Source organism: Pelodiscus sinensis, chromosome 3, assembly GCF_049634645.1.
Source record: "Pelodiscus sinensis isolate JC-2024 chromosome 3, ASM4963464v1, whole genome shotgun sequence".
Lineage (NCBI taxonomy): Eukaryota > Metazoa > Chordata > Testudines > Trionychidae > Pelodiscus > Pelodiscus sinensis.
This window is the reverse complement of record NC_134713.1, coordinates 140,773,706-140,793,254: the sequence shown is the minus strand read 5'-3', so window position 1 is coordinate 140,793,254 and position 19,549 is coordinate 140,773,706. Positions and strand designations below refer to the sequence as shown.

Sequence of the window (19,549 nt, the reverse complement as noted above, 5' to 3'; positions counted from 1 at the left end):
AGGCTGAAACAATTTGGGTGGGGAGCCAGCTTTCAACCAGACTCCCCACATGTGCCAGCTCCATGGAGCCACCTTCCGCCTCCTCTCCCCCGCCACCACCCTTGCTGCCTCCCACATGGTTTTAGGAAACACAAACCAAAGTATGTGAACACCTTTGTGAATTAAAGGACTGTATTGGTAATACACAGACAATGAAAGCAGAGAAATTAACACAAAATGATACACAGCCTAATACAATAAAATGTGCAATCAACAGATGTAAACATTCCCTCCAGTGAGACCTTTCTTCTCCTCCCCCAGGAGCTAACAGGAGAGTGCAACTTGGGTCAGCCCCTGGCTCATTTTCTATCATCCCTTTCATACCGAGACATTCACTGGCCTACATGATCAGACTGAATCCCCCTTCCACACCCTCCTCCCCGCCAGGGCTGAGCGGCGCCGATCCACACAAAGCGGCACATATGTGGTTTTGACCTCTTGGGGTTCTGGGCCTTTCAACTCTGATCAGTTCCTTTAGGGCATTTCAAAGCAAGTCACAGGTTCCCAGGCCTGGAGGAGCAATGGGGATAGGAGAGTCTTGAGCCAGAGGTGGACATGGGATAAAACCTTTTCCCTCTGCATTCTCCCTGCTGCAGGGAAGCAGTAGTGAGGTGCTGGTGCTGCCCTCCCACCAGTGGCTGGGAGGTGTGGTTCAGTGCATCCAAAAATACATCTCCTTTTAAAAAATACAAGCGACTAAAAGCAAAGCAAATTGGGGCAAGGGGGAAAGCAGGCAGTCTCTCAGCTGCTTGCAGCCGGCTTGGGTTTCTTCTGCACCCCTGGGTTCCAGTACCAGATAAAGGCTAATGGGAGACCTAGAATAGTCATGGTAGGTTTTCTATGGGACACCTCTAGCCCCACAAACAGGAAGGGGCCAAGGCCTTAGTGGGGGGCACACCCTTGTGGGTGCAGAAGACACAGTAAAAGCCCAAGAGAAAAAGGAATAGACTCCAGGAAGGCTCCTGGGCTTCTTGCTGGCATGATGGCTGCCTGGTCAGAGGCACCTCCTTCCCCACCTGTGGAACCTCCTCACTGCTCCTCATGGAGGAGCCTTCAATAAATACCAGGTAGCCAATAACTGCACTGGGTGGGGCTGCTGTCCTCTCCAGAAGGGCTGCTCTTAGGCCACATGCTCCCATGACTCTGGGGCAGTCTCACATCCAGCTCTCGGATGGGCTGGCAAACCTTCCCCTTGCCTGCTACAGGGCACAGGGCAACTAGGTCTGTCATGTCCTTAGCCACCTTCATGAAAAGGCCACAAAGCCTGCGCTTGCAGAAGGCAGTGTTCTAAATACACTTGGGCAGCGGGGCTCTTCTGGGCCCAACAGGGGATACCCAAGTCCAACGTGGGCTCCCACCACTTTCCAAAGTTGAAAGCTGAGTTTCCCCATGCAATGACAGCCCAGTCCAAGGCAAGATGAGCTGTGACAATCACCATGCTGCAGCAATCAAGCCTCAACATGCAGATCCATGTTACAAAGAGGAGCAAAGAAACCAGCAATGGCTAAACTCAATTACACTAAGCAACTGGGGGACTAACAGATGCCTGACCACCAACTGATCATGCAGACATGGAACACTGTGAGCTGGGAAAGCAAAGGCCTATGAGCTCAGGGTGAAAGTTACCCTGCACACCACTTAAGCCCTAATGAGGCTCATAGAGGTAAAATGTAACTTAAGTGATGCCCAGTCCTTGTGCTGCCCTTGGTTATGAGGTGACTCTCACCCAAATGTATACTTCTGCCCGAGCTGAACTCCCCATGTTCTACGATAAAGACCCAGTCACATCCTGCACTGGCCTGGGGAGGATGAAGAGGGGATGAGAATCTGAAAGGTTGCCTCTAGTTTCCAAGAGATACACAGTTCTCTTTAAGGCACAGTCTAGGCAACCCCCAAGTCAGCTTTTCCCTTATTGCCAACCCGTGTAAGAAAAAATAAGTGACTGCATGGATCGAAGCAGCCAACCACCTATTAACTTCTGATCCACGTGTGAGCCTAGGCCAGAGGCATTTCTGAAGGCCAGCACAAAGTTAAAACAGGCAATGAGGGCAGTCCTGCTCTTTGGGGTGGCTTTGTGTAGCGGGCCTAGCACTGAAATGAGTCATGATTTTGAACTGTGATCTGCTGAAACACAAATGTCCTGCTGCCATGCTAGAATCCCAGGGCTGTGCCTTTTGCTACAGACATGGCTCCAGGTCTGGAGGGGAGGGCAGGGGGTAAAGCCTGTTCTGTGATTCAAACAGGAAAGATGGGTTTCTCCTACAATGGTTGTGGGATTGCTTGTCTTTTGACTAACCAGCATGGTAAGAGTCACGGTCCCTTCCCCGTTTTGCTTTCATCACTGAACACACATGGAGGGGTAATGAGAGACGGAAACTGGGGGATGGTTTTGAGCACTGAAAAAAGCAAAACATCTCAGCATTATCCTAGGGCAGATTCATGTGCTCACACCTAGGCTGCTGGCTTGGAGTCAGTGATCTCCTGCCATGAGGACTGGCTTCCTTCCACCAAAATGCTAGCACCCAAGAACTCCTCACAACCTGCCCAGTGCCTCTGGGGCGGAAGTGCTGGAGCCACTGGCAAAAAGTGACTATCCTCACATGCCAAGAGCCTGCACTTCCCAATGAGCCATCCCTGTATTTAACAAAAGCCCACTGGCTCGAGGCGAAGGAGACAGAGGTGGCTGCCGGGAGAGTGGCAAGGCCTTCTAAATGCACTCTTCCCAGGTACAGACCTCCCTACATCCTGTGACCACTGTCCTTTTCTCTCAGTGCTGCCAGGGAACAGTATGCAGCCTCCTAATTGCTCCGCACACGTAGCAGGGGAACTCGGAGAGCAGACACCTGGATGAAGTTCGGAGCACGAGTGGGGAAAGCTGCCAGGAATGCAGTGGGATAGCACAGAGGAGCATCAGACCATGGCTCCTGGTATCTCACCTCTGAGGCACCTACCGCCGCTGCTGCCTGGGCCAGATACTTGTATAAACTGGTACTCACAGGCTGGGGCTTTATCCCACTTCTTCTGAGCACCAAACCCCACCCTCCAACCCCCAGGAATCAGTTCTCCTCCACAGAAGGCCTGCAGCTCCTGGATGGAAGACTCCCTCCTCCTGTCTTTGCCTCCCCTCTCATCAGTCAGTCCCCAGAGAGTTCACGCTGGGGGATCAGGGGTAGTGCGCCTGGATGAAAGAAAGGACTTCCTCCTTGGACAGCTTCTCCGCATCTTGCCTTTTCTGGGAGTCGTGCACTTTGACCCCTTCCCCCCATTCCCAGAAGAGACGGCTGAAATAGCAGATGCTGCAGGCAAAAAGAGGAGACAGATCAGCACAGCAAACACAGTACACGGCGAAGGGATGCAATCAGCACAGGCTACAAAGACACTTCGGAGCAGCAACCCAGGATAGTGAGTGGCCCTCCATCTCAGTGGGCCTCTGGACTGTCGTCACCAAGACAGTCTCCCAGGTTGGGTAGTTCTGCTAACTGCTTGCCTACCTAGAATTTGCAGGATACGCCAAATGAACCACAGCTGCTCTTTGATTGGTTGCAGAGGGAGCAGTCGCTCTCACAGTCGGTGTTAAACGACGAGGAGTCCTGTGGCACCTTAAAGACTAACAGATTTATTTGGGCCTAAGCTTTCATGGGCAAAGATGAAAGATGCATCTGACAAAGCGAGTCATTGTCCATAAAAGCTGAGGCCCAAATAAATCTTGTTTAAGGTGCTAGTGGAACTCATTTTTGCAGATGCAGACTAACACAGCTACCCCTCTGATACAGTCAGTGCTGGGTGCAATGAATATGCACCTCACTTTACGTGCCCTTGCTTTAGGTGTGTGTCACTTCAGTAACACTGGTAGGAAAAAAATATGAGGCTGGAACCCAGCGGCACCAGGCAATGCTGCACATGGCCAATGCTAAACAAAATGTCTGGAGGCCACACACAGAGCCCCAGTGGGCCGTGGGTTGCTCACCACTGCTTTAGAGACAGCTGGCCTGTGAGCATACGTGGTAGGGTTTCTAGGAGGCACTGTAAAGGGGGCCCGTTATTTGCTGTATTAACCCAGAGGGCTCTTCAAATCTTTCTCTGCCCCAGCTTTTAACTTTGTCCCTGCAGTGGCAAATCCCAGCTGCATTGTGGATAGCAGAGACTGAACAAAACGTGAGTGTCTATTGCCCGCACTAAAACACTGAGCTCTGTTAGCAAAGGCTGTTGTTGCAGGCTCATCAATTTCAGTGTGTGGCAACCACATGATACGGGACAGCACCCCACAGAGTAGGTGCAGGCTACAGCTAGTCAGACCAGCAATCATGTTACAGGGCTTACTCCACAAAGTACGTGCTGACACAAATCCAGACACCCCAACGTGACCTATAAACTGAAGTGCGTTCCATGGAAATGGCTTTGTTAGTTGCAACTCTGTTCAAAGCAGTGGGAGGGACAAATCAATGTCTGCTCAAACTGGGAACAATCAGTTACGGGAATTATGTTTTTCAAGTTCCTAATAGGGTGAGGCAAACATGGTAACTTCATTAAAGACTAGGTCAAGGCCCTAGCAGAGGACTTGGCAGGGTCAACAGGCAGAATCGACACAGCAGGGACTCAGCACACTCTGGGAATAGTGGGGATGAGAGATCAAATTAACCCCCACGTTGCCAACATGAGCTCTGGAGATGCAGTGAATCTCGGCCAAACCAGAAATCCATCCTTCAATTCATCCCTGAGCAGAGACTCAACCCACCCCATTTGGGTATTAGTTACCCAGTGTGAAAACAGAGCTGCTAATTGCTGCAGACACAGCAGCCTTAGATTCATACAATTACTGACGCTTAATATTCATAGCTTATTTAGGTACACTGTTCTAACAGAACGATATTAGCATAGCAACAAACGCATGTGTCAGCGGCTAATTACAGACACATTAGTGCTCACTAACGACAAGGCAGAGCACCCATTACAGAGTCACACACAAAGCCCTTCCTTGCTTTGTTTTCATAGCAGTGGTGGAGTCTGGTGCTGGAATTCTGCAGGGAAGGCTGGACGGGAGGAAAAGCACCCTCCCCAATTTGTGAGGGGCAGCCCTCCTGGCCCTGGGCTAACAAGAGACTGTTCCGTTGGCTGACAGGGGAAAGCCTGAAAGATTCCCAGAGCATGGTTGAAAGCCAGGACGGAGGCTAGAGGGGTGTGCAGGGAGCCCCATTTCACATCAGCCTCCAGCTGGGTCACAATGCAGGCCTGTGCTGTCTGCCCAGGGAGTGCTGAGCACTGTGCTGAGAAACAGACTCATAAGACTCACTTTCCTAAGAGGCAATGGCATGTTGATATCCCATGGCCCCTAGTCTCTGAACCCTAAGGGATAGGCCCCCTGTCTAAGAAGCTCCCAGTTCTCTCCATGAGCTCCTGACTACTTTCTTGGCGTCCCAGTTGGGAGTAAGTGGATTTCTGCTGTAATTCAATATTTACTTAACGTCTGTCATCCAAGAACCTCAGCGTACTTTACAGCCACTAAGTTTCAGAACCCGCCTTTCCCCCACAAATTGCAGCAGAACCATCCCCCGTCACAGATGGGGAAACTGAGGCACCAAGTGACTCGCTCACAGCGGGTCAGTGGCAGAGCCAGGAAGTGAGGCCAGGAGTTTCGTGCTCTGCCCATTAGAGTGCACGTCTGCCACCCAACCCGGCTGGAACCCATGCCCATATGCTCAGACTGGGGCCCACCAAGCTCCTCTGGATGTGGCCAACTCGAAAGTCAGCCCCTAATTACAGGGCTCCAGAAGCAGGTGTCTGGGCAGCACTGCCAGAGCAGGGCCTACTGCCACCACTGGCCTACAGGGAAGGATGGGGCACACAGCAGAGGCACGGGGCCCCACTACAGAACATTGTAAGGCCTCAACCCCATTGGCCAACTCTGTGGGATCGTACTCACTGAAAGGGTGCGATGGATTCATGAGGGAGATCGTATGTCGACTCATGGGTTGTCTTGTTATAGAAAAATTTCCTCTTGGAGTTTTTGCTGAACGCCATTGTCCAAGGATCTAGGGCAAAGCCACAGGGGACAGACAAAGGGCAGGACCAGAAAGGAGGCACATCAGATTGGGGATGATGTGAGAGGCCAACTTGACATCCCACTTTCTCCCTCCAGCCCCCCAGAAGGCCCTGTGTACTCAAGCAGCTGTCAATTCAAGAGGCAAAGCTTGCACCCAGCCCAGCCTGAACTAATTTGGAGAGAGCTCTTTCCAGATAGGAAATCCATGATCCTGAATCCAGTTAATAGGACCCATGTGAACAAACTGAAACCCCAGAGTAGCTAATCCAACCACAATGGTGGCAGCTGACCCACCCTCACCCTAATGCCACCCAAGCCAACTGTAACCGGACAAGGGCTAAATCCAGCTGTTGGGTAACTTCACAGACATCTATGGGGTTACCCCAGGGCACAGCGTGGCCCTGTGTCTTTAAAGAACAAAATTCCTTCCCTCTCCTGAAAACAATGAGGGCAAAAGGGCTGCAGTGCTCTCCCTACCGTTCACAGTCCTGACTATGTAGAGTCCCATGGGCACAAAGTGCCTGTCGTCCCGGCCCGTGTAGGACAGCCGTGGTATTCCACCGGAGCTCTTGATGATCTTCATCTCTAACCTGAGTGCCAAGAGAAGGGATGCTTAGAAGAGTTCACACAAGGCCACACACTTCAGAGACAGCTGTAGTGGAACTGGACAGCACGGCACACCGTAGAACAAACCAACAGGCCACTGACCAGTTCTCTGTGTCTCCCCCTGCCGCGGCTAGGGAAAAGGGGCCAGGACTCCCTGCGCACACAGACTGTCAGCCAGAGACTCAGTGCTGGACCACGGGTCATTTCAGTGATTTACTGTATTTAACCCAACCAGGGTTTCCATTCCAGATCTATCCAAACTGCAAATCTCTCTGCTGGCAACCACAAGTGTAGCTGTCCCCTGGTGTGTGACAGGGCAGGAAGGGAATGGGCCTCTTTGGGCTGCAAGGCTAAGAGAGCTGCTTCCCTCTAGTGCAGTGAAGCCACACATGCTGCTCCAGAACAGACTAGCCTCGGCCATGCAGAATTAGCAAGTTGACAGACCGGCCCACAAACACCCCCGCATTGACAAGGGTTCTCACCAGCTGCTTGCCTCGCACACAGCAATAGAGCCCCCCCATCTCTGCTGACACACGGCATTTGCGAACTCTGACTTGCTCTGAAGTGTCTCACTGTTTCTATTCACTTACCGTACAAAAATCTTTTCCATCTCCTCCAGTCTGTACACCTCCTTCACCCTGGGGAGAGATGCACACCGAGGGGTTGGAACCAGAGTTCCCGCTAAGGTGTGTGCCTGCGCGGCCACACACAAGAACATTCTCCGCCCACCCACCTGCTTTGCAGAGCCGCACAGCAACACTCACCTTCCTGCTGGGGCTGCTCCAGGATGGCTGAGGCAGTGTGGTGGTGGGGTCGCTGTGGGGGGGAGCTGAGGCCATGTGGTGGCGGGGGCTGCTGCGGGGGGGCAGAGCCTGCTGCGGAGGCTGGGACCTGCTGTGTGGTGGGTGGGGACCTGCTCAGGGTGCTGGGACCTACTCGGGGGTCCGTGGCCACTCAGGGGAGGAGGGGCCTGCTCAGGGGGCTGGTGGCCTGCTTGGATGGCTGGGGGCTGGTTCAGGGGGGCCTGCTCAGCGGAGCAGTTCTCCCTGGTGGGGGGCACATCTCACCTTCTCCCCAAGAGGTGTAGGGGGGGCTACATGGGAGAGTCGCTTGGGGAGCAGCACCACAGGTGGGTGCCACAGCGGGTCACATCCAAACAAGCGCATGCGACCTCACTGCTGGCGCACAGGACAAAACGCACTCCACTCATGGGTGGAAAACCTTAGAGGGAACACTGGTTGGAACGGTCTCCTTTCCTCCCTCAGCCACTTACGCCGGGTTAGCTAACAGCTACACTCTTACAGGATGAGCAGTGAGCATAGCAAAGGGTCACCCTGCACCTGACTCTTAGCGCTGGGCACATTGCTCCTCCCAGCTCAGGAGAATCAGACATCCCCCGTTCACAGCTCGGTCCCCAAAGGCAGCATACAGGTCAATGCTCTGCTGCGCAGAAGCCAGCCCACATTATTTCATACAACCACCATTCCACATCACTTGTGGAGCTAAGGGCTGTTTTGCTAAAGGCATATGTTGGACAGGGCACACTGTGGTTTGCATTGGCTGAGCTAACTGGAGCTCAGCACAACTGCAGGTCTGCATGTGAAACTAGCACCAGCCTCTCATGGGATGGAGGCAGCACGAATGTTTGATCTCCAGAAGGTTAATCTGAGAGTACCTAAAACACCCACCCATCAGCATCATCTCCAAAATGCAAAGGGCCGCTTGCTATCTTCTAGCATACACTATGAGACTGAACACCAGCTACATATTATGCAGGCCTGGGAGCAAGTCAGGCTACGCTCCATGTCTTCACCCTCCAGCAAATGAGTCCCAAAGCCCCAGAAGTCCTGAGATGAAGGTGGATGTGGAAGGAGGCAGCACTCACCGGATGGGGTTCATATCCGGCCGGCTAGGTTTGGAAACAGCTTTGACAAACTTCTCTGCTAGCTGAATCCTAGAACAAACAGGGAAGAGAATTCTGTGCTTTAGCTACTGCTCTGGTGGCATTATCTAGGGACAGCTTCCCTGGGACAGGAGGGGATGCCAAGGAGACCTCTGTCCACACAACCCGCTCTGACACCAGTCACCCAAACATCCTCAGAGGCTGTCTGCTCCCCCAGCATGGTGTCCTGCAATAGCAATTGCAGGGTTTCTGCAGTAGGGATGAATCTCCATAGGTTCCGCTAGGAAGTCCTAACGCAGCGTGTGCTGATGAGCCCATTCATGCATGAACAGGGGAGCGGGACTAACAGATGTGCTGGGCTAAGGAAGGAACTGTAGGGCTCTTCCCTTTCTGCAGCAAGGCACAACCCTTCCCAGTCAGATTGCCAGCAGTGCTGAGTATATCCATATGGTTAGCCAGCTCACTCCAGACTCAAAAGGGAGCCAGGCCTTCTCTGCTGCATAGAGGGGGTGGGCAAAGAGAGGAGGCTCCCACTTCAGAGATGGTTCCACAGTCCATCTGTGTACAAGCGCATCAACTAAGCACTCTCAGTTCCTGGTGGCCTATGAGCAACAGGGCAGCCTATGAGCCAGCCAAGATCCGACAGCTCTCGGCTCCATGCACGAGAGAAACTCCCAGAGCCTACCTACCGCTGGTTAAAGTGCTGCTCTCGGACATCATTGCCATTCAGCACCAAGACATCCAGGATATGGATGGCCTTGATCTTTCGCTGGGCTTTCCCCTAAGGAGAGAAACACAGGGAGTTAGGTTACAAGCTGTCTGCTGGCACTCAGCCGGTTCTATGCCTCCCATCACCACCTCCAGAGGAGGAGACCCATCTCCTGCCTTTGGGAACTTTTTCTGCTGCTGGTCCCCCTCTCCTCTCCCCAGTGAATTCTCTGGGACTTCTTCCCTTCCCCTGCTTCAATCTTCTATCCTACAAACCCTGTATACCAGTCCCTTGGGGGAGGGCTGGGACAACTCTACGAACCCCATCACCACCACACTGAGTCAGCTAGATGCCCTACAAATCATTCCCCTCACAAGACTGAATTCGCTGCTCCACCTCCAGGAGCAAGGTCACAAGCTTTGACCCTGTATTTCCATTCAGGAATGCCATGGAGCCCTGGTAAGCCTCTGGGCTGGCCCCACCTCTATGTTCCTGCTAATCTTTTCCATCCACGTGTGGATATTCTCCATCCATGTGCAGAATACATTTTTGTATATGCACTGAGACATGTATGAACATGCACCACCAATAGAAACATTAAACCTAGCTGTGGGCGCTCTGCGAATCAGCTGGGTGGCATTTGAATTTCTCTTGAGCGGCTGCACAAGCGTACAGCTTACAAAGAACACTGCCCCACTGTCTGTTTTTAAGAGCTGCAATTATCAAGTGGCTGAGCACATGTGGACATGTAGGGCAGTTTTAGGGTCTGTGACTGCTCAGCCTCTTATAGACTAATCAAAGAAATCTACTCAGCTTAAAACACAGCAGATCACTACAATAACAACACCATCTTCTACATGCAGCACAACCTCAGCCAGCCTTGTCAACAAAGGGTCACATTTCACACCTTCTACTGAAAAGTCCTTTGGTTCTCAGAACATCAGCTTTCCCCCTAAGACTATCACAGAACTGAATCATATTTCAATAAGTCTGTGCATTACAGATTGTCATATGTTGTTTATGACAACTAACGTGGAAGTTACAAAAATAAAACAATGCCAGACACCGGTCAGATAGTTCAGCAAATAATCTAAGATCAATGCTTCAAACACCTCCTCCAGCTGATGCCTTTGTAGCACCTTTGTTGCAACAGATCCAAACCCACTTCACAAACTCTGTACATTCAGCATCTTTGAAATGTAGCCACCTGTGGAGTGGTAGGGGGTACACATATAGCTCACAGCAGCACTGCAAGTGCAGACATGTATGTGTGATCACCAAAGGCCACTGAGATATGTTTGATCAGACAATAGATCAACCATGGAGATGATGCAGAATACCACTGAAGGGAAGCAGTCATCTATGAATCTCTGGCTATAAACAGGAAAGGAGAGCTTATCCCAAAACAACTTCCCAGGGAATCCTCTCAGAAGCTGCACAGATGGACCATCTACCTACCATGTACTCCTAGCAATCACAAACTGCAGGCAGACTATGGACTGCCCCCTTATGGGGAAGGAACAATCTCTGACCTCTCCTTTTAGCTCATGAACAATCTCCACGGAGAGAAGGGTATCCCGCGGCAGCTCAGTTTTCAGGTCCAGTTTCATCCAGCGATCTGACTGGCGACCATCCCACGTGTAGATCTGGGATTTCTGCGCACAGGCGAAGAGAAACAGGGCAAGGTTAATTCCAAGCAGGAATGGGGCATGTTCTTTCTAGCTTAGCTGACAAACAGCCCTGAGAATATATTCATTCCTGCTGACAACATCTCAAGGAAGGAGCCTACAGCTCAGCTGCAGAGGAACCCACACACAGATCCTAACATTAGGCAGGGCCCCTGACCAACCCACCAGAGATACTGCTCGGAGATGAGCAGAGAAAAGATTTATTAGATGGAGGAAGTGCAGCATGCTCTGTGAGGAGAGATTTTCAAAACCAAGATTATTTAGTGTGGGGACTGGAGGACTAAGGAATACAAAACAACCAGTGGTCTTAAGAAAGGTCCATTGGTCACCCTTATCTCCCTACCCCCCTTCCTCTGTCTCATAGTATAAGGACAGGCAGGTGGGATGAAATTGCTAGGTAATACCTTCAAAATAGATTGTAAACAAACAGCTTAATTAGACAGGGAACTTCCTGCTCTCAAGTCAGTTGTCTGCACTTACCCCCAACCCTAGCAGAAACTTCTGTTCACTTCCAGATACCATACATCTGTAATCTAAAACATGGCGGATCTTCTCCAGCGTTTTTGAGTTGAGTGGTGTTGGTTTAAAACTAAAGATATCAATGTCTGTTCCCTGAAGTACAAAGGCAGGAAGAGAACAGTGTGTTACCCGATTACAGATACAACAATAGATGCAACAGCAACAAAAAGCTTTGTGTGCATCAGGATGTGCCTTGATTTCAGCCACAGCTGTTAGCTACATGGGTGCAAATTCTAGCCTGGACACTCGTGAGACTTAGCCTGGTGTCAATTATACTAAGCAGGGCCGCAGAGGAAAAGCTAGCATCCCCAGCATAGACAAGGACGAGGAGAAATTTGACATCTGGAGAGACCATGAGCTCTTGCCCACAAAACCACTCACTTGTACTGAGAGGCTATTTCAATTTCCTTGCTGAGCCCCTATAGGAGGCACCAAGGAAGGAGTGTGAAGGGAAAAGAACAGGCCTGGATACAAAGCTATTTACCTGCCTTCTACAGAATTGGTGTCAAGGCCAAAGCTGTCTCTTAAATAAAAGAGGATTCATTTCACTTTCACGGTTTGTTTGTTGCAAGCAGCTAAGATGGCCTCTCTACTTCCCAACTACACCAATTGCTTCCACTGCTCTGCTACAGGATTAGAAAGGAAAGGAACCTGTCCCTTTCAGGCCAAAAGCAGCACTGGTTTGACAGAAGTGTGCCCAAAGGAGGGATCAGAACATGAGGGGAAGTGCTGCAAGGTCTTAGAAGACCCTCCAGAATATTCATAGCTCTGTCAAGGGCAGGCTCTCCTATGAGGTTCCATTCTTCACCACAACCTCCTTTTCGAAAAATGAGTGTCACAGTAGAGTAACTCTTCACTTATGGTTGTCCTGGTTAACACTGTTTTGTTATTAGGTTGCTGATCTATTGGAGGACATACTGCCTTGATCCTGCCTTGAGAGCGGGGGGCTGGACTCGATGACCTCTCGAGGTCCCTTCCAGTCCTATTATTCTATGATTCTATGATACTCGCTTAGAGTCGTGCAGTGTTCCATTATGAGGCTCGTCCTGCTCTGCCAACCTCACGTACCAGCTGGGGAGTGGGGTCAAGGCATGGAGGGGGAAGGGCTTTCCTTACTCCACCCAACCAGCATTCCAGGATCCATCGCAAACCCCCACACCTCAACCCTGCTCTCAGCTGGAATGCTAAGCGGGCAGAGCACGGCAAGCCCCTGCGCCCCAACTCCGCTACACCCAAGCTTTGCAAACACCACTGGTGCGTTCAGTATGAAATTGTTTGTTTAAAATTCCTCATGGGAATTCAATCCTACTGTGGGCTTCAAAGAACGTGCAAACTTCTGGTGTTCCTTCATTCAGGGCAAGACCTCCCCTGCCAAAGACCTCTTTATTCCCTGGCTCCCCTTCGGTGTCAGAGCTAATGACCTCAGGGTCATTAAAGAGACATCAGCTAAATCTGTGGAATTGTTTCTCAAATGATGTAATGGAAACCCCAATGTTTAAGTAATGTTAAACGAGGCTACCTTGTTTTTAAAATAGGCACCCATAACCACAGCAAACCCCAAGCAACAGAGAATATGCTGATGGAAACAACCTAGAGCCAGTCTTTTCCATTTGACTCCTGTGGCAGTATGTGTAACAATAAGCATTGCACCCACCTGTTCAGAACCAGTTTCAGTTTAAGGTCTCACCTGGATGAGCTCAAAGAACTTGGACCTGGGATCCGAGGAGGATGGAGCAACTCGGGCCTGATCTGGAATCTGGAACAAGACAAGGGATCGATTGCAAGTCTTACTCCTTGTTGCACAGTCATGTCTTCAGGGCCTGCACAACCAAGGCTTCTCTGCCATTAAGGACACTCCAACCCTTGACCCTAATGTTCTTTCCATTCATGGTACCAGCCAGGGGGGATGTACACAAAATGCATGTGGCTTGACACAGACACAGCATCTTTCACGGGATATGGCAGGTGATTTAAATAAGGAATGGATTGTAAGCTTTTCAGGACATTCTCACTAACAGACTAGGGAAATAAAGCCTAGATGGAGCTACTATCAGACGAGTACATAACTGGTTGGATAACCATTCCCAGAACACAGTTATCAATGGTTCACAGTCATGCTAGAATGGCATAAGGAGTGGGCACCTGTAGGGATCAGTTCTGGGTCCAGTGCTGTTCATAATTTCATCAAGTATTTAGACAATGGCGCAGAAATCATACTTATAAAGTTTGCGAATGATACCAAGCTGGGAGGGTTTGCAAGTACTTAGACCAATGATGGGCAACCTGTAACCTATAGGGGTTTTGCATGCAGCCTGAGAGACATTTTGTTTACCATTGCCCATGCGCAGGATTGCCAGATTCTGCTAATTTCCTTCCACATAGTTTTTTTCCTGCCAGTGTTACTGAAGTGGCACATACCCAAAGCGAGGGCATGTGAGGAGAGGTGCAGGCTGATTGCACACCACACTGTCTGCTCCCGCTGCATCCAATCAAAGCGCAGCTACAGTTCAATTAGCACACCTCGCAAATTCTAGGTACGCAAGCACAGTTAACAAAACTATCCTATCATGGGAGATCATCTTAGGACAATCTTGCAGCCCACAGATGAAGGAGGGTCACTCATGCAGCCCACTCACTATCCTAGGTTGCCCATCACTGTCCTTAGGGCAGGACTATAATTCAAAATGATCTGGACAAGCTATAGAAATGGTTTGAGGTAAACAGGATGAAATTCAATAAGGACAAATGCAAAGTACTCCACTTAGGAAGGAACAGTAAGTTGCACACAAACAAAATCGAAAATTACTCTCTAGGAAGGAGTACTGCAGAAAGGGACTTAGGGGTCATAGTGGACCACAAATTAAATATGAATCAACAATGTAACACTGTTGCAAAAACAGCAAACATGATTCTAGGACATATTACCAGGAGTGTTGTAAGTAAGTAACTCTTCCGCTCTACTCTGCACTGATTAAGTCTTAACTGGAGTGCTGTGTCCAGTTCTGGGCGCCACATTTCAGACAAGATGTGGACAAATTGGATGAAGTCCAAAGAAGATCAACAAAAATGATTAAAGGACTAGAAAACGAACTATAAGGAAAGACTGAAAGAACTGGCTTTGTTTAGTCTGGAAAAGAGAAGACTGAGAGGGGACATGATAGCTGTTTTCAAGTACCTAAAAGGCTGTTACAAGGAGAAGGGAGAAAAATTATTCTCCTTAACTTCTGATGACAGGACAAGAAGCAATGGGCTTAAACTGCAACAAGGGAGGTTTAGACATCTGGACATTAGAAAAAGCTCCCTGTCAGGGTGGTTAATCACTAGAATAAATTGCCTAGGATGGTTATGAAATCTCCATTATTGGAATAGTGATAGAAATGTAGCCGTGTTAGTCTGGGGTAGCTGAAGCAAAATGCAAGACAATGTAGCACTTTAAAGACTAACAAGATGGTTTATTAGATGATGAGCTTTCGGGTCTGGCCCACGAAAGCTCATCATCTATTAAACCATCTTGTTAGTCTTTAAAGTGCTACATTGTCCTGCATTTTGCTCCATTATTGGACACTTTTAAGAGCAGGTTAGACTAACACCTATCAGGGATGGTCCAGATTGTGCTTGGTTCTGCCATGAGTGCAAGAAACTGACCTTGATGATTTCTTGAGGTTCCTTTCTGTCCTATGATCATTGCTGCATTTTTTAGGAAAGCACCCAACAGATTTTTATGTGCTGCACACATAAACAATGGGAACATCAGCTCAATACTGTTTCACCGAGTACTCGTGATTAGCCCGTGGAACTCATTGCAACAATATCCTTCAACACTAGGCTCATAGGGAAGACAGGCTGCAACTAGTGATTAAGATTTTTTGAGTGTTTTTCTGCTAGGGACCTACTGGCCACATAGCTTATTCATTGTGTTATACTTTCAGCTGCAGCATAACACTGCCCCTCTGCATAATCAATGGCCTGCTCCACAAACAATACATAATGAGCAGCTGTTTAGGTGACTTTTCCTAGCCCAAAATGTGCACAGTAATCTCACCTATTAACATAGTCCGGCCCTATAGGAAAGGTATTAACGTTACTGGCTGGAGTGCCAGAGCTCCTCCCACGCCCTACTGTGCCACAGTAGGAATGGAATCCACAACTGCATGACTCACCCCCCACAGCCGGAGGCACTCCTTTCGAATGTCAGCCTGCCGTGGCTCACTCAGGGTCCTAGAGGAAAATTCAGCAGGTTGTTAACACAGTGAAAGCCTCTTTGGTCTTGCAACCCTAACAACCTGTCAGCCTCCATGGAGCAGCTTCTTTGGGAATGAAACACACTGTGATCAGTGGAAGCCCTTTCCCCAATTACCCACCCACTTCACAATCTGAACCAAAGATCAGCAGCCTCTCCCTGCCTCACAGCAGAGCTGATCTCTGGCAGCTGCAGGGGAAGTGTCTATTGCCAGGACTTCAGGACTTTTATGAAACATTACTACACTGTTAGGATGGTAGCTTTTTACAGGGCTGCACTAACAAAAACTTATTCTTCCCCACAATTGCCTGAAGAGGGGAGCAGTGTCTCTAGTTTACACAAAGAAACAGCAGTACAGAGGTATGCAGTGATTTGCTGAAGGCTAACCAAGTTACTGTCAGAACCAGGGTTCGGCTCCCCTGAGGACCCTGGCTCCCAGCCCTGTGCTGTTTCTGGATGGTGCTTGAGCAGTAAGTGCAACTACCTCTGTGTATCAAACAACTATTTTCTATAATGTGTTTCACTCCTTGTGCCAATCCTCTGTTCATGTCCCTTCTCAGAAATGGGCCCATTTATGGGCCCTAGAAGGTAGGTAGCCCTTTTGCAAGCCCAGTAGAGAGGATCCTAGTAGCAGTTACAAATTATTTCAAGCCAATCAGTCTCCTTTAGCTATCTCCGTGTTTCAGAGAGCAGAGAACAGCACATATGGTGACACTAGCTAGCCTGTAACTGTATGGGCTACTAAGATGCCTGCTTCAGGGACAAGCCAAGTCCCAGCTTGGGCCAGGAAGAGCATTAAAATGGATAAAGCATACAGGTCAGTGAACACAGCCCATAATTCAGTCCTCTCCCGAAGCTCCCGCTTCTTGAGGTAGATACTCACGTGTCTTGAACAAAGGCGTGAATTTTTGCTAGTGCTTTGATCTGAACTTTACAGTGGCTGCAAGAGAAAGTGGGTTTCAGTCATGGAGCAAATTATCCATCATGCAAATTGTCCTGCTGCACAAAGCAGGCTGAACAAGTCCTGTGCACCAGAAGCAAGCGCCCCTGCTTTAAAACAGACCTGGACTGTCCCAACTAAGGATGTTCAGTAGCGATTAATTTACTAATCAAGTAGTCGATGGAATTTCCATCATCTAATCATTAAGGAAGGGTGCTTAAAGTGCTCACTTCCAACTCAGGCTGCATCTGAGCACAACTCCCGGCTGCTGCTCTGCACTCTTAAACTGACAGCCGGTGTGCAAAGATACTGGCTCATTATCTGGTCCCCTGCAGGGTCTCAGAACAACCCTTATGCTGCCACTCTGCATTTTTAAAGGGACACAGCAGCAGTAGCTGGCTTGTGCTGAGACAGACAAGCAGACGGGGGGAGGGGGAGTGATCAAGTAGTCTATAATACTACCTGATAAGCTCCTGCTTATCGGGTAGTCAACTACTCCTCCACATCCCTAGTCACAACCCAGAATGCCACTACGAGGACTGCAGGGTCACTGGGAAGCACACCCTTTTATGTTCCTGACACTGCAGGTCAGTTCTTCCAACGTGAACACTCACCAGCCATGCAGTGTATCTCCCCTTGCTGGGCCTGTCTGCTGCACAGGTCTCTCCAAGAGCAGGACTCTTGTAACTGAGCGGTTTGGCAGCTCAGGGAGAAAGGGTACCCAAGCCTCAGTCACATCTGAACCTGACCTATTTGCTGGAACCAGCTTTCCTCCTTCTTGCTTCTGCACTCACCTTTCATTTGACTGGACCATGAAGTCATAAAACTCATGGTCACCCTTAATCACTTCCATGGGAACAACAAGATTTACATCCAGGTCAGAGTTGCGCAGCTGGTTGAGTTTGATGTTCACCATGAAGAGGTATTCCCGCACATCATCGATGCCTGACTTCAGCCCTCTACACACGACATACCTGCAAAGCAAACCAGAGATTCCACTTGGAATCAGTCCTCCTACATATCCAACTTTTCTTTCACACACATTCCCCCACCTCCCAAGACCACCCCTCTGGCTTCCCCATGTCAGGAACTTCTCTGCCCCAGAGCACCTATGGCTCACGGAAGTGCAGGCAAGCCCACTGCAGGGCTATAATACTTCCTTCCCCTTTTCCTACTCTGCAAGAGTTGATCTCAATCCTTTCCCAAAACCCCTCAAATTTCACAAGCTCAGTTCTTTAAAGAAATAGGCCCACAGAGCTAATGCTAAAATACAGTCAGTTTTAATCCTATTCCAAATGCAGGTGTAATCAGCCAATGACTAGCTCACAACTCTACCATTTTGGTATGGCAGTGAAAGTGGCTGGCACTGGAAGGTAAAGCTTCCCTGTACAGGCTCAAATGTCTGTCTCACTTTATTTCACAGCACACTTTGCATCTGAATGACACCAAAAACATCGAGGCCCTTCAAAAGTTCAGAGAATAGGACTGGGTCTCTGGACACCTGGCTCCTAATGAGGACTCTGGCATGGAATTTATATTTTCCCCAGCTCCTAGATAGCTGAGTATAAAACAGATGAAGGAGGCAAAAAGATACAGGTTTCCGGAGGATATTGGAGAGAGAGAGAGGTCAGATAAAGTGCAGAGATCAAGGGGGGATGTTCTCAGATGATGGAAGTTACGAAGGCTCCGAAACTAACAATGGGGAAATGGTGTGAAGCCACAGAGGTGCTACTTAAATAAAGATTTTCTGTGTTGACATTAATGTTCCCTTGGCATGTCTTGTGAGAATTCTGGTACTGGAAAGTTTATCTTTCTATCCCTGTTGTGGGGTGTGCTGTATGTGTTGTCTGGCTGTTGTGCTCCTCCCCAGAGATGGCTACATTTAAGGTGTGCCACATGTACAACCAGTACAGCATTATGGGATCCACAGAGTTGAAAATATACCACTTTAATGTACATAACATGCCCTAGCTTAGCTAGGTACTTAGTTTGCATCTTGCAAAATAGAACATATTTTACATTGAACTCCATTGTTCTCATATTGGAAGTAGACAGCCCAGGCAGAAAAAGACTATGGCAATTTGGCAAATAGTCTCTTAAACCTGACAAACACTTCATTTTCTAAGCATTTAAAGCAGGGCTACTCAACGCGCAGCCTGTGGGCCGCCTGCAGCCAGCAGCCTGTTTGTTTGCGGCCTGCGAGGTGGTTTGGGTTTATGCAGGGCTCAACACGCGGCCCGTGGGTAGGATCCTTTGAACATGGCCTCCATTGGGAACATGCTCCAAAATGGCGAGTCAATATAAAGGTCTTCTGTTGAGATGCGTTTTAGTAGTTAAATTCCTGGACTGTCATTGCCCCTTAAGTGCTGTCATATGGGTGGAAATCAGGTAAATATTGCATATTATTAATAGCAGAATTGACTTAAATGGGGCCTGTGTGTTGTGTAGTCTTGCCTTAATCATTGTATTCATGCCTGTCACTGTGAAAGAAGCTATTTGCATATATTTGCATGTACATGCAACCACACTTAGGTTGCAGCCTTCAGCATATGCTGTGAATATCACTGTGGCTCCCGGGGCTTCCAAATTTGAGTAGCCCCGATTTAAAGTATTTCATTTTATGAGACAGATAAGACAGGTCATGGAGTTTACACTAAACTTGCAGCTACACAAATCTAGCTATTGCAGTTTTCAGGGGAAAGGGCTGTTTTATTCTTCTTCTAGGATCTCACCTCTCTGAGTTAGCAGGACGGCTCGTCACAGGTTTAAAGAGACTCACTCGCTCAAAGCAGCAGTACAGCAAATATATAAGCCCCACGCTAAATGGCGTGAACAAGTCAAAGGTTTTGCAGATAAAGTGTCCTC

The 19,549-nt window shown here is 49.2% G+C and overlaps 1 protein-coding gene across 2 annotated transcripts in view; it reads right to left on the bottom strand.

Annotated features, from left to right (window-relative positions):
- Positions 1–150: 150 nt before the first annotated feature.
- CMTR1 (cap methyltransferase 1) overlaps positions 151–19,549 on the bottom strand; it is an 84,029-nt gene continuing 64,630 nt past the window's right edge. For both annotated transcript variants that reach the window (XM_075925065.1, XM_075925064.1), the window contains exons 18-30: positions 19,417–19,549; positions 17,479–17,658; positions 16,628–16,684; positions 15,665–15,722; positions 13,192–13,260; positions 11,466–11,597; positions 10,830–10,952; positions 9,278–9,369; positions 8,571–8,639; positions 7,276–7,323; positions 6,557–6,669; positions 5,960–6,068; positions 151–3,335 (exon numbers count right to left, since the gene is read on the bottom strand). In XM_075925065.1, the coding sequence (XP_075781180.1) occupies positions 3,203–3,335; positions 5,960–6,068; positions 6,557–6,669; positions 7,276–7,323; positions 8,571–8,639; positions 9,278–9,369; positions 10,830–10,952; positions 11,466–11,597; positions 13,192–13,260; positions 15,665–15,722; positions 16,628–16,684; positions 17,479–17,658; positions 19,417–19,549 (1,316 nt within the window). In that variant the 3' untranslated portion in view covers positions 151–3,202. The remainder of the gene's footprint in view (positions 3,336–5,959; positions 6,069–6,556; positions 6,670–7,275; positions 7,324–8,570; positions 8,640–9,277; positions 9,370–10,829; positions 10,953–11,465; positions 11,598–13,191; positions 13,261–15,664; positions 15,723–16,627; positions 16,685–17,478; positions 17,659–19,416) is intronic.